The 13,113-nt window shown below is 38.7% G+C and overlaps 1 protein-coding gene across 1 annotated transcript in view; it reads right to left on the bottom strand.

Annotated features, from left to right (window-relative positions):
- tmeff2a (transmembrane protein with EGF-like and two follistatin-like domains 2a) overlaps nt 1–13,113 on the bottom strand; it is a 274,157-nt gene that overhangs the window by 143,409 nt on the left and 117,635 nt on the right. The window contains exon 3 of the mRNA XM_041807381.1: nt 4,929–5,058. Coding sequence (XP_041663315.1) covers nt 4,929–5,058 — 130 coding nt within the window. The remainder of the gene's footprint in view (nt 1–4,928; nt 5,059–13,113) is intronic.

Raw genomic sequence — 13,113 nt, 5'->3', positions numbered from 1 at the left:
AAACTCGCTCCCTTAAAATGTATATTGCATGAGACAACTTCACTGCTTACAGTGTTCTGGGATAGATAGATGCCGAACTGCCCAGTGGGAGTTGGCACCATTTTTACCATCTTTTCTCTATTATTAGGTTATAACCCTGCATAAAATAAACAGGGGTATACACATAGCTGGTTTTATCATTTGGCAAAGGTAGGCAATTGCCTGGGATCTTATGCCCATATAGGGGGCCTCAACATTTAGCCATCAACCTCATAATATCCAGGTTATAAATTGTTTTCAATGCTTAAGGTGTCTATTTTGTACGCCAATAAGGGTGAATGAAACTGCATCCTAACAGAGTTTGATTGACATAAAACATCTTCTGGGAGGTCTCCTGACCTTCAAAGGACTGCAAAGTTGTTCACCTTTGGACTGGCAGTGCAGGATCAATAATAACCCTAAAAAAAAACATCCTTAAAACTATCTCAGAATAAACCAAACCTACACTCAATGATGGGCAGTTCTGCTTTAGCGTATTCAGACCTATAGGTATGTATTTTCATACTGCACCAGTCTACCTCACACTGCACTTTCCTATTTCCAGTTCTGTTATTGTGCAGTACATGTTTATATATATATATATATACATATACATATATATATATATATATATGTGTGTGTGGGTGTGTGTGTGTGTATGTGTTTGTGTGTATGCATGCGACTGTTGGTATACTGGAACTGTTGTGTGCACTTATGACTATTGTTTGTCTGTATGCATGATTGTTGTTGTATACATGTCAGGGGGAAAACACATGTCTATGTATTACTCTATGGTGTAGCATTTTCTCAGAATCTGGGTCAGCATCAATTAGATTACCTACTATAACTGCTTTAAGCTCCTCTTTTTTCATCTTTTAAATGGTGGTGCAACATGCACACATGGGAAAAATTACTCCTTGCACTTGAAGTAGCACTCTATAAAGTGCACTTTATCCTGTGAAATTTACATGTATTGCATGTTTGCAAAGTAAAAGGAACTCTGCATGATCAGACAAGTTCATCTTGTTGGATATTTGTATCTCTCATATTTATATTGAACTAAAAAACTTAACAGATATCTGCGTTTTGAGTAAATTTGAGCCTGTAAACTCAACTGTAAACTAATACAGTAGCCTTTTTCAGACGGTTGCAGCTGTTGCTGCCATAACAGCTTTCATAACAGACACCTGTTTACTGCATGTTGGCTTTGTCTTCCTGCTGTCAAAGCTCATGGCCTTCATCTGGTTCATCAAGAAACAGATTTTAATCATATTCCACCCATGTGGACGTACATATTTGCTACAACAAGGTAAATATGGGCATGCATTTTTCATTTTCCTGTCTAGTTTGACCAGCAACCGCTCGTGGTGCGTGAGACGTGCAGCCTCTCTGAGATGCAGCCCTCACACTGGCTGCCAGTCTGAAACAGCGGTTACTGCATAGGAATGACATCACAGTACCATTGTGGACAAAAACATTGTGGCCTCTGGTGAGTTTATAAACTCAAGTCATTCAAAATAAAGATAACTAGTGAGTTTTTTAGTTCATTATACAGATCAAACAAAATGAATTTGTCTGAAAATGCAGGGTTCCTTTAAAGGAAAAGTAAGGATTTAAATGACCAGCTTAGCAAACTCTTGCATTTTTACGTTTGTCTTTTAAACTCATTTTCATTAATGTGCTTGGTCCCTTTTAAATAAACTAATAAAAACACTTTAAAGCCCCTCAAAAAACCGATACCTGTCTTCATATAAAGCAAGAATATTAAGACAATTGTGATTAATTCTGATTCGATCCGATTCAGATGCATAATATGCACCAATACCAGATACGAAATCCTACATTTTTCAAAATCATGATTAATACTCTTATTGTTGTTGGTGGTGTTACGTGTAAGGTTACACAAAGCTATAGTAAACTTGAAAAAGGATTACCTATTCAAAGACCAGAACACATTTAAATGCATAAAACTAAATATTATTCCCTACGATTTTGAAAAACTTTGTATTGGCTTCACATAGAAACAGGTAACAGCAACAAATGTAATGATTTTAAAGTAAATATTTAAAACCATAGTTTAAGAATAGCAGCAACAGCTGTAAACAACCAACAGCATCACAGGGCTACTGCAGCAAAGTGAAAAAACATATATCACTGTATAACAATTAAATATGTATGAATAAATGTGTTAAAGATTTGATTCAACTACATGAGATAACCGGATACATCTATGAACTTTTACAGTGGAAAGCAACAAATGTGATGACATCGACCAAAAAACTGACACAAACTGCTACTGAAAACACTTCATCTTTTGATGGCGGCGTTAACAATAATGGTTAGTATATGGCTGACTGCAACTAACCGGGATGCCTGTTGAAATGCCTGACTGAAATGTGTGTTCTGGCAGAGTTTTTTTTTTTTTTCATTAGTATTATTTATTTATTCATTTTTTGCCTAATTTACTGTGACTGATTACTTACATGTTTAGAGCTGTTTTCTCATCTCTCTCCCTCTGTGTGTGGGGACCAAGTCCTAGCAACAATTGGTTAAAAGTTGTACATAGAAACAAATGAACCAACACAGGCATGTCGAGTCAGCCACATCCCTTGAGAACAATGAGGAGAAAATATCCTCCCTTTATTCTGTGTTGTTTTGTGCAGGGAGAGGACACATCACTACAAGAAAACCTCAAAAACCTCTTCTCTGCCAGGACAAACTTTCAGTGTGGCCCTCTGTGCTGGTTTTAAGAAGAAAAGTGGTCCAGTTCTGAGTAAACTGCAGTGGTTCCAGGGACTTCCAGGCTAACAGCTAACACAGCAGCAGTCCTGAATATACTAGACCAGCCCATCATCAATGATTGGAAAGCCATGCCGGAACAAACCGGGAGTATGGGAAAACATCTTTTCTGTCACGGAAAGCTTTCAGTGTTGCTCTCTGCGCTGATTTTAATAAAGACACATTGTCCAGTTCAGACAAAAGTGCCACAGCTGCAGCTAAGTCCCAGCTAATCACTCCACTATCAGGCCTTACATACAACCACTCGCAATAACTAAACTTCCCCCTTTAACTATCTCATACTTGTGCTGAAGCAGGTAGACAGAGGAGTGACTACATTGGTTTCTGTCTCGGAAAGCTTTCAGTGTTGCTCTCTGCACCTGTTTTAATAAAGACACATTGTCCAGTTCAGACAAAAGTGCTGTTGTGGCTAATTTGAGCTAATTTCTCTACTAGCAGGCACTGAATACAAGCACTCTCACAAGTAACCTTTTCCCCCTGAACTATCACGCACTCATGCTGAAGCAGGCCGGCAGAAGAGTAAAATCACCTTCTCTGCCACAGAAAGCTTTCAGTGTTGCTCTCTGCACTTGTTAAAAAGAAATGTCCAGCTTTGACAAAAGAGCAGCTGTGGCTAATTCTGAGCTAATCGCTCCTCTAGCACACAACAAGTAACCCTTTCCCCCATCACATACTCATGCTGAAGCAGGTCAGCAGAGGAGTGAAAACATATTTCCCAACATGAAAAGCTTTTAGGGTTGTTTTTATTCTCTATGTCTTAAAGAAACGTGGTGATCTAGTAAAAATGTGATGGTAAAGCTCTATCTGAGGTATTTCCAGCAGCAGAGGCAGCCATTACTGACGGCTTTCAGTACAAGCAAACCCACCTCTGTATGGTATGACTCTAAAAGTAGCATCACCCAGTCAGTCAGTCGCAGACAGGCTGACCTCAGTGGTCAGCCAAAAAAACAAAATGACATCAATATCAGGTCATATCACCAGGCTCTAGTGCACAAGAACTAAAACACTGACATTCTAAGCTGCTTCTTTTTGGTTAGAAAACAAAGCTTGTTTCTCTATTGTTGATGTAACAGTCTGAGATTTAATTCAATAAAGTTAAAAACTAAAATGCCTTTAGAAGACATCAGCTATTCAAAGCATCTGCTTTGTTAGAAAGTGTCACCTGGAGCACATTTCCTACATTGTTTTGAATACAAAGCTGTGAGCATTTCTAACAACCCTCTCTAGTACTGGAGATGTAAGTCATACAGTAAGAATTCATTTGAAGTGGCTTCACTGGATCTCTTACGGAATTAATTCAAGTGTTCTTTGAAGAAGATAAAAGACTACAAATGTCTACATAATCCAGAAAAAAACAATGAAATGGCCATCAAGATGATGTGTGATTCAGTCATTTCATTTTCTGCTTTGTTGAGCATGCCTCTTGGCAACTTTGTTACACTTACTACCTATGACAATTTGGCAAGTATTTCCATGTTATGCCTTTTGACACTTATTTGAATATTACATAACAAAAGGTCGTGGCTGTCAAGCTTCCTTTTACTTTCAGCTTAACGCACTAATTTTAAACAAACTGTATAATGAACATGTTTGACTCTGCACTCCTCATGAGCCTCAGGGCCAAATGATGGCTTCACTTTCCTCTGAGGACTTTGTTTGCATATGATGAAATCTCCATGTGTTTAATGAGAATGCATGTCACTGTCATTGTAGTTGCCCTTGTTACACCAAACTTGAGAAAATTACATCAGTCTGTCACCTCTAGTCATTTCATCATCATGCATTTTCTGTGATTCCTTTGAAGTAATGCATCAATGTTATATCTGACTCCCCTTCACTGAGAGTGTTTGCATGTTGAAATGATATTAAATCTGCAATTTTACCTCTGTATGTATAATTTAAAAGTGGATTTACATTTATAAAAGGTTTATCCTTGCAGCAGTCTGGCTTTATATTCTATAAAACAGCAGTACATGAGTTCTCTGCTTGTGTATTCAGCAGCAGAGTTCTGATGTTCCGAGCTCCTCTGCATGTTTTGTGTACTTGCTTCTGACAGAGTGTATTTGCTTGTGTATGCATCTTTGCAGGCAGCATAATGTAAATGTACATACCAGCAGGACAGGCTCCCTCTGACACGATAAGTATTTCAGACTGCTGCTTGCAGGCGTCCCTGCGCAGGAAGCACTCGTTCTGGTAGTTCTGATTGTTGGAGCCGCACACTGGGGCATAGTCGTTGTTGCACTGCAGACAAGAAAAGACACGTAGGAAGATGAGCATAAGGAGTGAAATCACGTTGAGAATATCAGACAGAAATACATACATAACCATAAGCTTATCTTCATTCAGTTGCGGGCATATTTTTAGACTTGATGCCAGTGCCTTAAAAGTAAAAGATGCTGGAAACTCTTAAGCCTGGCGTTCAATACAAGATAATCAAGCCAGGTTTTGGCCTGATTCCCATTGTCAAACCAAAGTCAGCAAAGGCCTGATTATCGGATGGTTCTAAAGATTATCTTGCCAAATTTTCCTGTGGTGTGTTAAGAGGGATCTTGCTGTCTCTGATCTGCTCAGAAGATGATCCAAGCTGGTCCAATTTAAGATAGAAAATATCAAACATTATCAGTATTCTCGGGTTGACATCATCTAACATGACACACCAGATAGACGGTTTTATGATTTCACATACATCTGGGAAACTTTCCATACAAAGCTTTCGGGAAGATATTTTTCAAAAAAAATCTCGGAAGGTGATTGGACAAATGGTCATTCATTACGGGCCAATCAGAGCAACAAGAAAAATTTAGGCAGTGGGCATGTGCAGCTCCAGTAGTAACCTGAGTAGTTTATAAATGGTGGAGCTTGTTGGTGGATCAAACTCAAGCTGAGGTCGGGCAGCAGAAGAGTGACATCATCTTTTCCACCAAGAGAAACTTTCAGTGCAGCTCTTTGCTCTTGTTTTAATAAAGCAATGTGACCAAATTCTGATCAAACTGCCGTTATACAAAAGCAACATCTGAGTTTGTCGCTACACCGGAAGCAGCTATTGTAAATACCAACTCACAGTAACTGAACCCTGTCTGCAACTATCAGAAACTCAAAGCAGGTCAGGAGGAGAGCAAAACACATCTTCTTCACCAAGAAAAGTTTTCAGTGTTGTTCTTTGCTCCTCTTTATATAAAGAAAAGGGGCCCAGTTCTGATAAAACTGCAGCTTTACTATGGCTACATCCAAGCTAATGGCTACACCGAGGACAGCAATCATGTCCAGATTCCAGTACAATTAAACCCTGCCATTGGCCATCGCCTTGTTTTCCTCAAATCATGCTGATTGGCCAGGTCCATCCTCAGACTTGGCACAATTGTTTCAGACTGGAGTTTTGCAAGATGACAGACATGGAATCTGGCCAGTCTATCTGTTTTGCAAAGTTAGACACCTTCCAGCCTGGCCTTTTTTTCAACCAAGGTGCCTTGGCACCTTGTTGTGTCTTCAAAATGCTTCAAAATCAACCAAAAACTACTCTGAATGTGCAGATCATAAGCTATCTTTGGGTGAATTATCAACATATCTTATATAACTTTTCCTGAAATCACATCAGTGTTGGTGTCAGCAAATAAACAGTCTTATGCCAGTTCAGCAGGTGTACCAAAATGTCTTTAAAGATGCACACAGCCATTCCATATCATAAAGAAATTTAAATTATTTTGAGGGATTGCTTGGAGGTTTATTTGGTTAATCTTATTACATTAATACCTCAGCAGTCACAGGAATGTAGAGTGTTACTTTTATGCCAATAAATTTTGACTGGGGAGAGCTGAGATTTTTCATTTTTTCAAAGGGTGCCTCAGCAGAAATAAAGTTGAGAGACACTGAATTAGTCTACTGGTTGGTGGATGTCGTTAGTCAGAATGTTGTTGTGAGCATGCACAGCAGAGTAAAGAGGGAGGAGAGAGGCCGCAAGCCAGATAAGGAGAAAAGGGTGCTGTGGTAGGCATTCAGGTAGACAGAGGGACACAAAGTCGCCATCACAGAAGTTTTCTTATGCTTCATGGCAGTTACACGCCAAAAAACTTAGTTACAACACATCTTCAACTTGACACAAAGATGCAGAATGTTTGTACTTAAGTGTCACTGCTGAGTGATACTGCTCTGTCCTTTGTCACAGCATCAACTACCACGGCCTGTTTTAGTCAGGGGAGGAAAAACATGTTGTATTAAGTCCCTTTATCATCTCATCTAAATACACAAATTAGCATTAGTGTCTGTTACAAAATGTTAGAGAGCAGAGGAGAGAGACAGCGATGTCTCCTGGTGCTTAAGAGTACCAAACTGCTGACGTTTTTCAATTTCATCTCAGTAAATATACACTGCATGCTGACTGGCATATGCTTGTAAATTACACTGCACTGGCTGGAACAAATGGCCCTGTTAATACTTATTTTTTTAAAGTCAAGACAAAAACCATTATATGTAAGGTTTTTTTTCTAGGCTATATGATTCTAAATGGCCTTGTCCACGTTGGTCGTCTATAAGTCGATGGTTATTTCAGTACGACATAATAAGGTTAAAATAACAATACAATAGGGAGAAACAACAGGGACAACTGAGCAGGCATGAGCAGGATTGTTACATGGAACAGAACGTTAGCCAATCAGAAAGAAAGCTGACTGAAGGAGGAAGCACAACAAACACAGCCTTGATTTATTCATGACAACAACACTACTGTTTAAGTGATGTGTACTGGAAAATACACCACAATCCAACTGACAAGGAGAGGAGATGGACTGATTGCTACAGAATGGATGAAGCATGTAGCTAACAGGTAGCCACGTTTAGCTTGTTAATTATAAAGTCATGTTTGAAGGTGTGAGTACTGGAGTGCAGACTCTGGTTGTTGGTGTAGGAATCTGTTAGTGTATGGTGTTGGTCATCTCATTCCACACCATGAACAAAACAGTTAAATCTGTCAGTATTTGTCTCACATGTGGGGTCTCTCATTCTCAAAATGGGTTGTGATTTTAAAAATATTTTATTGTGTGCCAGGCTTGAGATAGTATGCTGGAAGTCAGGTCTTACATTCCAGTAAATCTGTTGCATAAAAAAGAACTTATTTTGCCCTTTTGTTTGCAACTCTCAATCCAATTTCCTCCCTTTCCCCTGGGGGCTTTTTTACTTAATGGAGAAAGGAAAATTCTCAACTAACTGCAAACATTACCCAAAACTAATTATGGAAGAAAACATAGCATTGATTAAAAAAGTGAGGTCAAACTGAAAAACAGCTATTTGAAATAGACACCACTTGTTTTAAAAACTTCGAGCACATTGAAGTTATGTGGGAAAAACATACTTTTGTTTGAATTACCAAAGCTTTCATGTCCTTCATGTGAAATAATGAGGTGTCTCATCACCTTATTGAGTGAAATGTTGGGATTTAGATGTTTATTAGAGGACAAATGTGCTTTTAAATTGCACAAAGAGATCCCCGACTTCCACCCACAGCCCAAAGACGTGAACATTGGATTAAGTGGAGAGTCTAAACTGACCACAGGTGTGGATCTCAGGGTGTCAGCCCTGTGACTGTCTGGCTAGGATGTACCCCATCTCTTACAGCTGGGCTCGGTTCCTGGCCCCTGCAGCCCTGAATGGGCCAAGCAGTGTAGAAAATGAATGAATGGGGAAACTTTTCATTGTATCTTGTGTAAAATACTCCACAAAACATGACAGAACAAATAAACTGAACAAAACAAACGTGTTTGAAAAGAAATTCATGAATGTGAGAACTTTTTTTTTTTGTTAGTACTACCAACAACAGCTACAACTGATGCTATAGAAGACAATGAAAAAAATGACCACAAATGCTTTAAAATTTACTTATTTTGTTACATTTTAAGCAAGAAAGTACTAAATACGGCATCCTTTACAGACCAAAGTCACAAAGTGCTTCACAATAATTAATAATGATTGGGTGTTAGGGCTGGCCAATTCATCAAAATTTAGATTAAATCAAATATGACCTAATACAATTTTAAAACAGCAGAACATGCTATTTTCTTCAATCTAAAATGTGGGTCAGAATACCAGTTTAATCCTTTTTCAGGCAGGGATGCTCTACACATCATGCAAACATTTGAGTGTCAATTTTTTAAATAGTTTTCAAAAATCCAACTTTTCTTGTTTCTGTATATGTTTGTCTTTCAAAAATAAGAGAGGCTTAAAAAAACGCCATCACATTCAAAACAACAGTTCACATTAAATTTGCAGAGGGTCAAAATAATCATAATATTTTTTTCAGAATTGTTGAGCCTCAGTTTTATCTACCAAATGTTGTGTTTGTTATAATATAGAATGATTTATTGCTTGTTAGTTGAAGAATACATAAGTTAAAGAACATAAAAAATAACTACATATTAAATCACAATTGCAATATTAGGGAAAAATTTTAAATTAGATTATTTTCTCAAATAGTTCAGCCCTATTGGGCACAGATAGCCTAGAGCATGGGTGTCAAACTCATGGCCCATGGGCCAAATCTGGCCCATGGAAAAGTAAATTCCAGCCCACAATATTATCTCATAACTGGCCCATCATCCTCAATGATTCAAGATATCCTTGTTAAGTCATAAAATCTGCAAAAAAAGTAAGGAGTCAAAATATTTAGATAAGAAGTCAGGAATGTGGGGAAAAAAATTTCATTTGTTTTATTCTCATATGTTCAATTTTGCATCTCACAATTAGGAGTCAGACTTAGGATTTTGACTTTTTATTTTGTACTTTGAGCATTTCAACTCAAATTTTTGGACTTCTCATAATATTTTGAGCTTTGGGATTCATAATTCTACATTTTTTAGTCATATTTTGACCTTTTTAAACCAATAATTTTGTATTTTATCTCATATTTTTAACTTCAAACTTTGACTTCATAATCCAATAGTTTGACCTTTTAGATTCACAATCTAAAATTTGAATCGTATTTTGACTTTTAATTTCATGATAAGAGATTTTATTTCATATTTTGACCTTTTAAACTCATGATTTTGTCTTTCTTTCTAATATATTTGCCTTTAAAAACATTACTTTTCAATTTCAATTTAATGTTTTGACCTCTTTACACTAACAAATGTACTTTTCTCAGATTGTGGCCTTTAAAATTATCTTTTTAACTTTAAATGTGAAATTTATTTATCAGTGCTAAGATTTTGTCATATTTATTAGTGGTGAAATAAGGTTGACAGTTTATGGTTAAAAAGGTGACCCTGTAAAGCCCTCAGGTTAGACCTGAATCCAGAATCCTGCCCCTGATTGAGTTTGACACCCTTGGCCTAGAGGTTTAAGGTGTGCCCTGGTTCAGGTTCAGCCTGTGGCTGCTTTCCCGTATGTCTCGACCTCCACCCTCTCAGCCTGTTTCTGACTCTATCCACTGCTCTCCTCTATGGATGAAGGCATTAAAAGCCCCTTAAAAATATATATTTAAAAAAAAAAAAAAAAAATCATAATGACAATCAGAAACAACAACGAGCCGTCATTAAAGTGAACAAAAAGAGTGAAGTCATTAAAGCACTGGTCAGGGGACAGATTCCCAATCTTGGTGCTGTTTGGTGCATGACTTCCTCTGCATACTCCCTGTACCTCCTGTCTCTTCACCTATCCTATCAAAATAAAGGCAAAAAGCCCCCTCCAATTAAAAAAAGGCCAAAACATACAAGAACTTTAAATGTGTAAGATGTTCATGAGCCAATTTGAAAAGATGCACCATGCATCAGCAGAAGCTGCTGAATTTGATTGCTAAAGAAGGGAGTTGTAAACTTTTGATTCCTTGAATTCAAAAGCACAAACACTTTTAGCTTTCAAACATCCAAACAAGACAAAAGAATGTTGGTTAAAAAAAAAAAAAAAAAACTCAAGGGTCAACTGGGGACAGAACAAAGCAGAGCTATTCAGGTTCCTGCTCATGCACAACTAACCGGATTAACAGGACAATATCAGCTTATCAAATTAAACTGTTATCAGTAGACATGTTTTCAAATGTGCACAATGATATCAGAACAACAATCGATGTGCAATTAAATGGAAAAAAAGCCTCTATTTCTTCTGAATCAGAAATTCACAGTATCAGGCACACCGGAGGTAGTCTGTTTATATTCCTCTCTTTAAAAAGGTATTGGTTAGAGAAACCTCCTATTGTTCAGGCTGTATTTTGCATTGTAAGAATTTCTTGCAATGACCAACCAGAATATCCTACTTTGAAAATGCCTTTAAACATATTTCCTCACTGAGCTTCTATGAGTCATGCTATTCATAAACACTCATTTCTGCTGTTGTTGCTTTTCCGTTCATTTGCATATTTTATTTTGCTTTAAAATTGGATCGCAGATTTGTGACCCATCTTCCTAATGCCTCATGCTCATGCTGCATATACTGCCAGAGAAATGTCCGGCCTCTCCTTCTGCTCAGTCTTGTTGTTGCTCCACTGGAGCAGGAGCGGGTTAAGTGACTTGCTCAAGGGCACTGAGCACAATAGCAGCTAAGTCAGAGAAGCACATTACTCATTCATTTCCCCACATGCTTTGTTGGCTTAGAAGCAAGTCAAATTTTTTCAGATGACTGATGGCTCTTGTCTAAATTCTCTTTTTTCTTTTTGTGGCTGTAGAGGAAAGAAATTCATGTGATTTGATATCGATTCTCCCGTGCTACACCGCTGGAATAACAAACGTGATTATTCAATAGAGGAATTTTCCCCTCTGCTCCCTGGGATGACAGTACGTTTACTTGAAGGTCCTGAGACATAGATGCTGCATAGTCACAGTCTATAACCTGATTAAGTTTTAAAGGGCTGAAAAATAGGCAACGTGTGAACACTGCTGGGTGCGACACCACAAGGACAAGGAGACTTGTTCGAGAGCTCCCAGAGGAGCAAGGCTAAGGAGCTCATGGCTCTTTGTCTCACTTCTGTTCCCCTCTTAGTCCCCAATGGATTGACCTGGAATCTGTTCACTCTGGGCACAATCATCTGCCTGTGTCTGGGTAGAAAACTGCCAGGCTCTCATGAGAAACTTCAGAGTGGAGAAGCACTAACTCATATACCAGACTGGGAGGTTTGAGGGATAGGGCATCTAATTTCAGAAATAGAGGATACAAGCTGATTATATAAAGTCTAAATTCAATTTTGAGGTTTTCAGAAGTATCTTTACTTTTAAATTGTCAAATGCGTGTTAAGCAATGCTATCCGAGATTGTCTGGACCCAAGGTTGTCGAGTAGAAAATGCAGCAGCAGTGACAATAGTTGGTGAAGAAAGTGAGAATGAGGCGGCAAGTCAAGTATAAAAGACATTTTTCATATGGATATGTGCAAATAAACATACAGACAAGAGATGCACTGTGAAAATAAGGGCTGATACAATGGCTTAAGTACAGAGATGTTTCTCTGTCACTTCTTCTGGTGTAGCGTCCTACTTAGTCGATATTTTCTCTCATGTTTGGCCACGAAAACAGATCAGAGTTTGTCTAACAACATCAGCTAAGAACAAAATTTCTTATCTTATTCTTATTACCACAGGTGCGTCCAAATGTTTTCCACTGAGGGCCACATACAGATATATATGAGGATGGTGGGGCTTCTTTCATATACCTCGCCTCTAGGATATTCCATCCATCCATCCAGCTTCTTCTGCTTATCCAGGGCTGGGTCGTGGTGGTAGCAGGTTAAGCAAGTCAACCCAGGCATCCTCCTCCCCAGTGACACTTTCCAACTCCTTCTGGGAGATTCAGAGACGTTCCCAGACCAGACAGGATATATAATCCCTCCAGTGCATTCTGGGTCTTCCCAGGTGTCTCCTCCCAGCTGGACATGCCCAGAAAACCTCCAAAGGGAGGTGTCCAGGAGGCATCCTGATCAGATGCCTGAACCATCTCAACTGGCTCCTTCCGATGCAAAGGAGCAGCAGCTCTACTCCTAGTTCCCTCCAAATGACTGAACTCCTTACCCTATCGCTAAGGCCTAGCCCAGCCGGCCTCCGGAGAAAACTCTTTTTGGCCCTTTGCATCCGCCATCTCATTCTTTTGGTCATTACCCAGAGTTCATGACCATAGGTGAGGGATGGGAGGAAGATTAACTCGCAAATTGAAAGCTATCTGAGCCTTGAGGATGTTAAAGTTAGTCACACCAATCAAACTAAGACATGCTTAGTGGGGCACAGACAGCCTAACTGTTGTGTCAGGCCCCATGTATGTGAGCGTCCCAGGTTCAAGTCCAGCATGCGGCTTCTTTCCGCATGTCTTACTCTGACTCTCTCATCACTTTTT

The sequence above is a fragment of the Cheilinus undulatus genome, linkage group 15 (genome assembly GCF_018320785.1).
Source record: "Cheilinus undulatus linkage group 15, ASM1832078v1, whole genome shotgun sequence".
Lineage (NCBI taxonomy): Eukaryota > Metazoa > Chordata > Actinopteri > Labriformes > Labridae > Cheilinus > Cheilinus undulatus.
The sequence above is the reverse complement of the archived record's forward strand: the minus strand, read 5'-3'. Positions and strand labels throughout refer to the sequence as shown.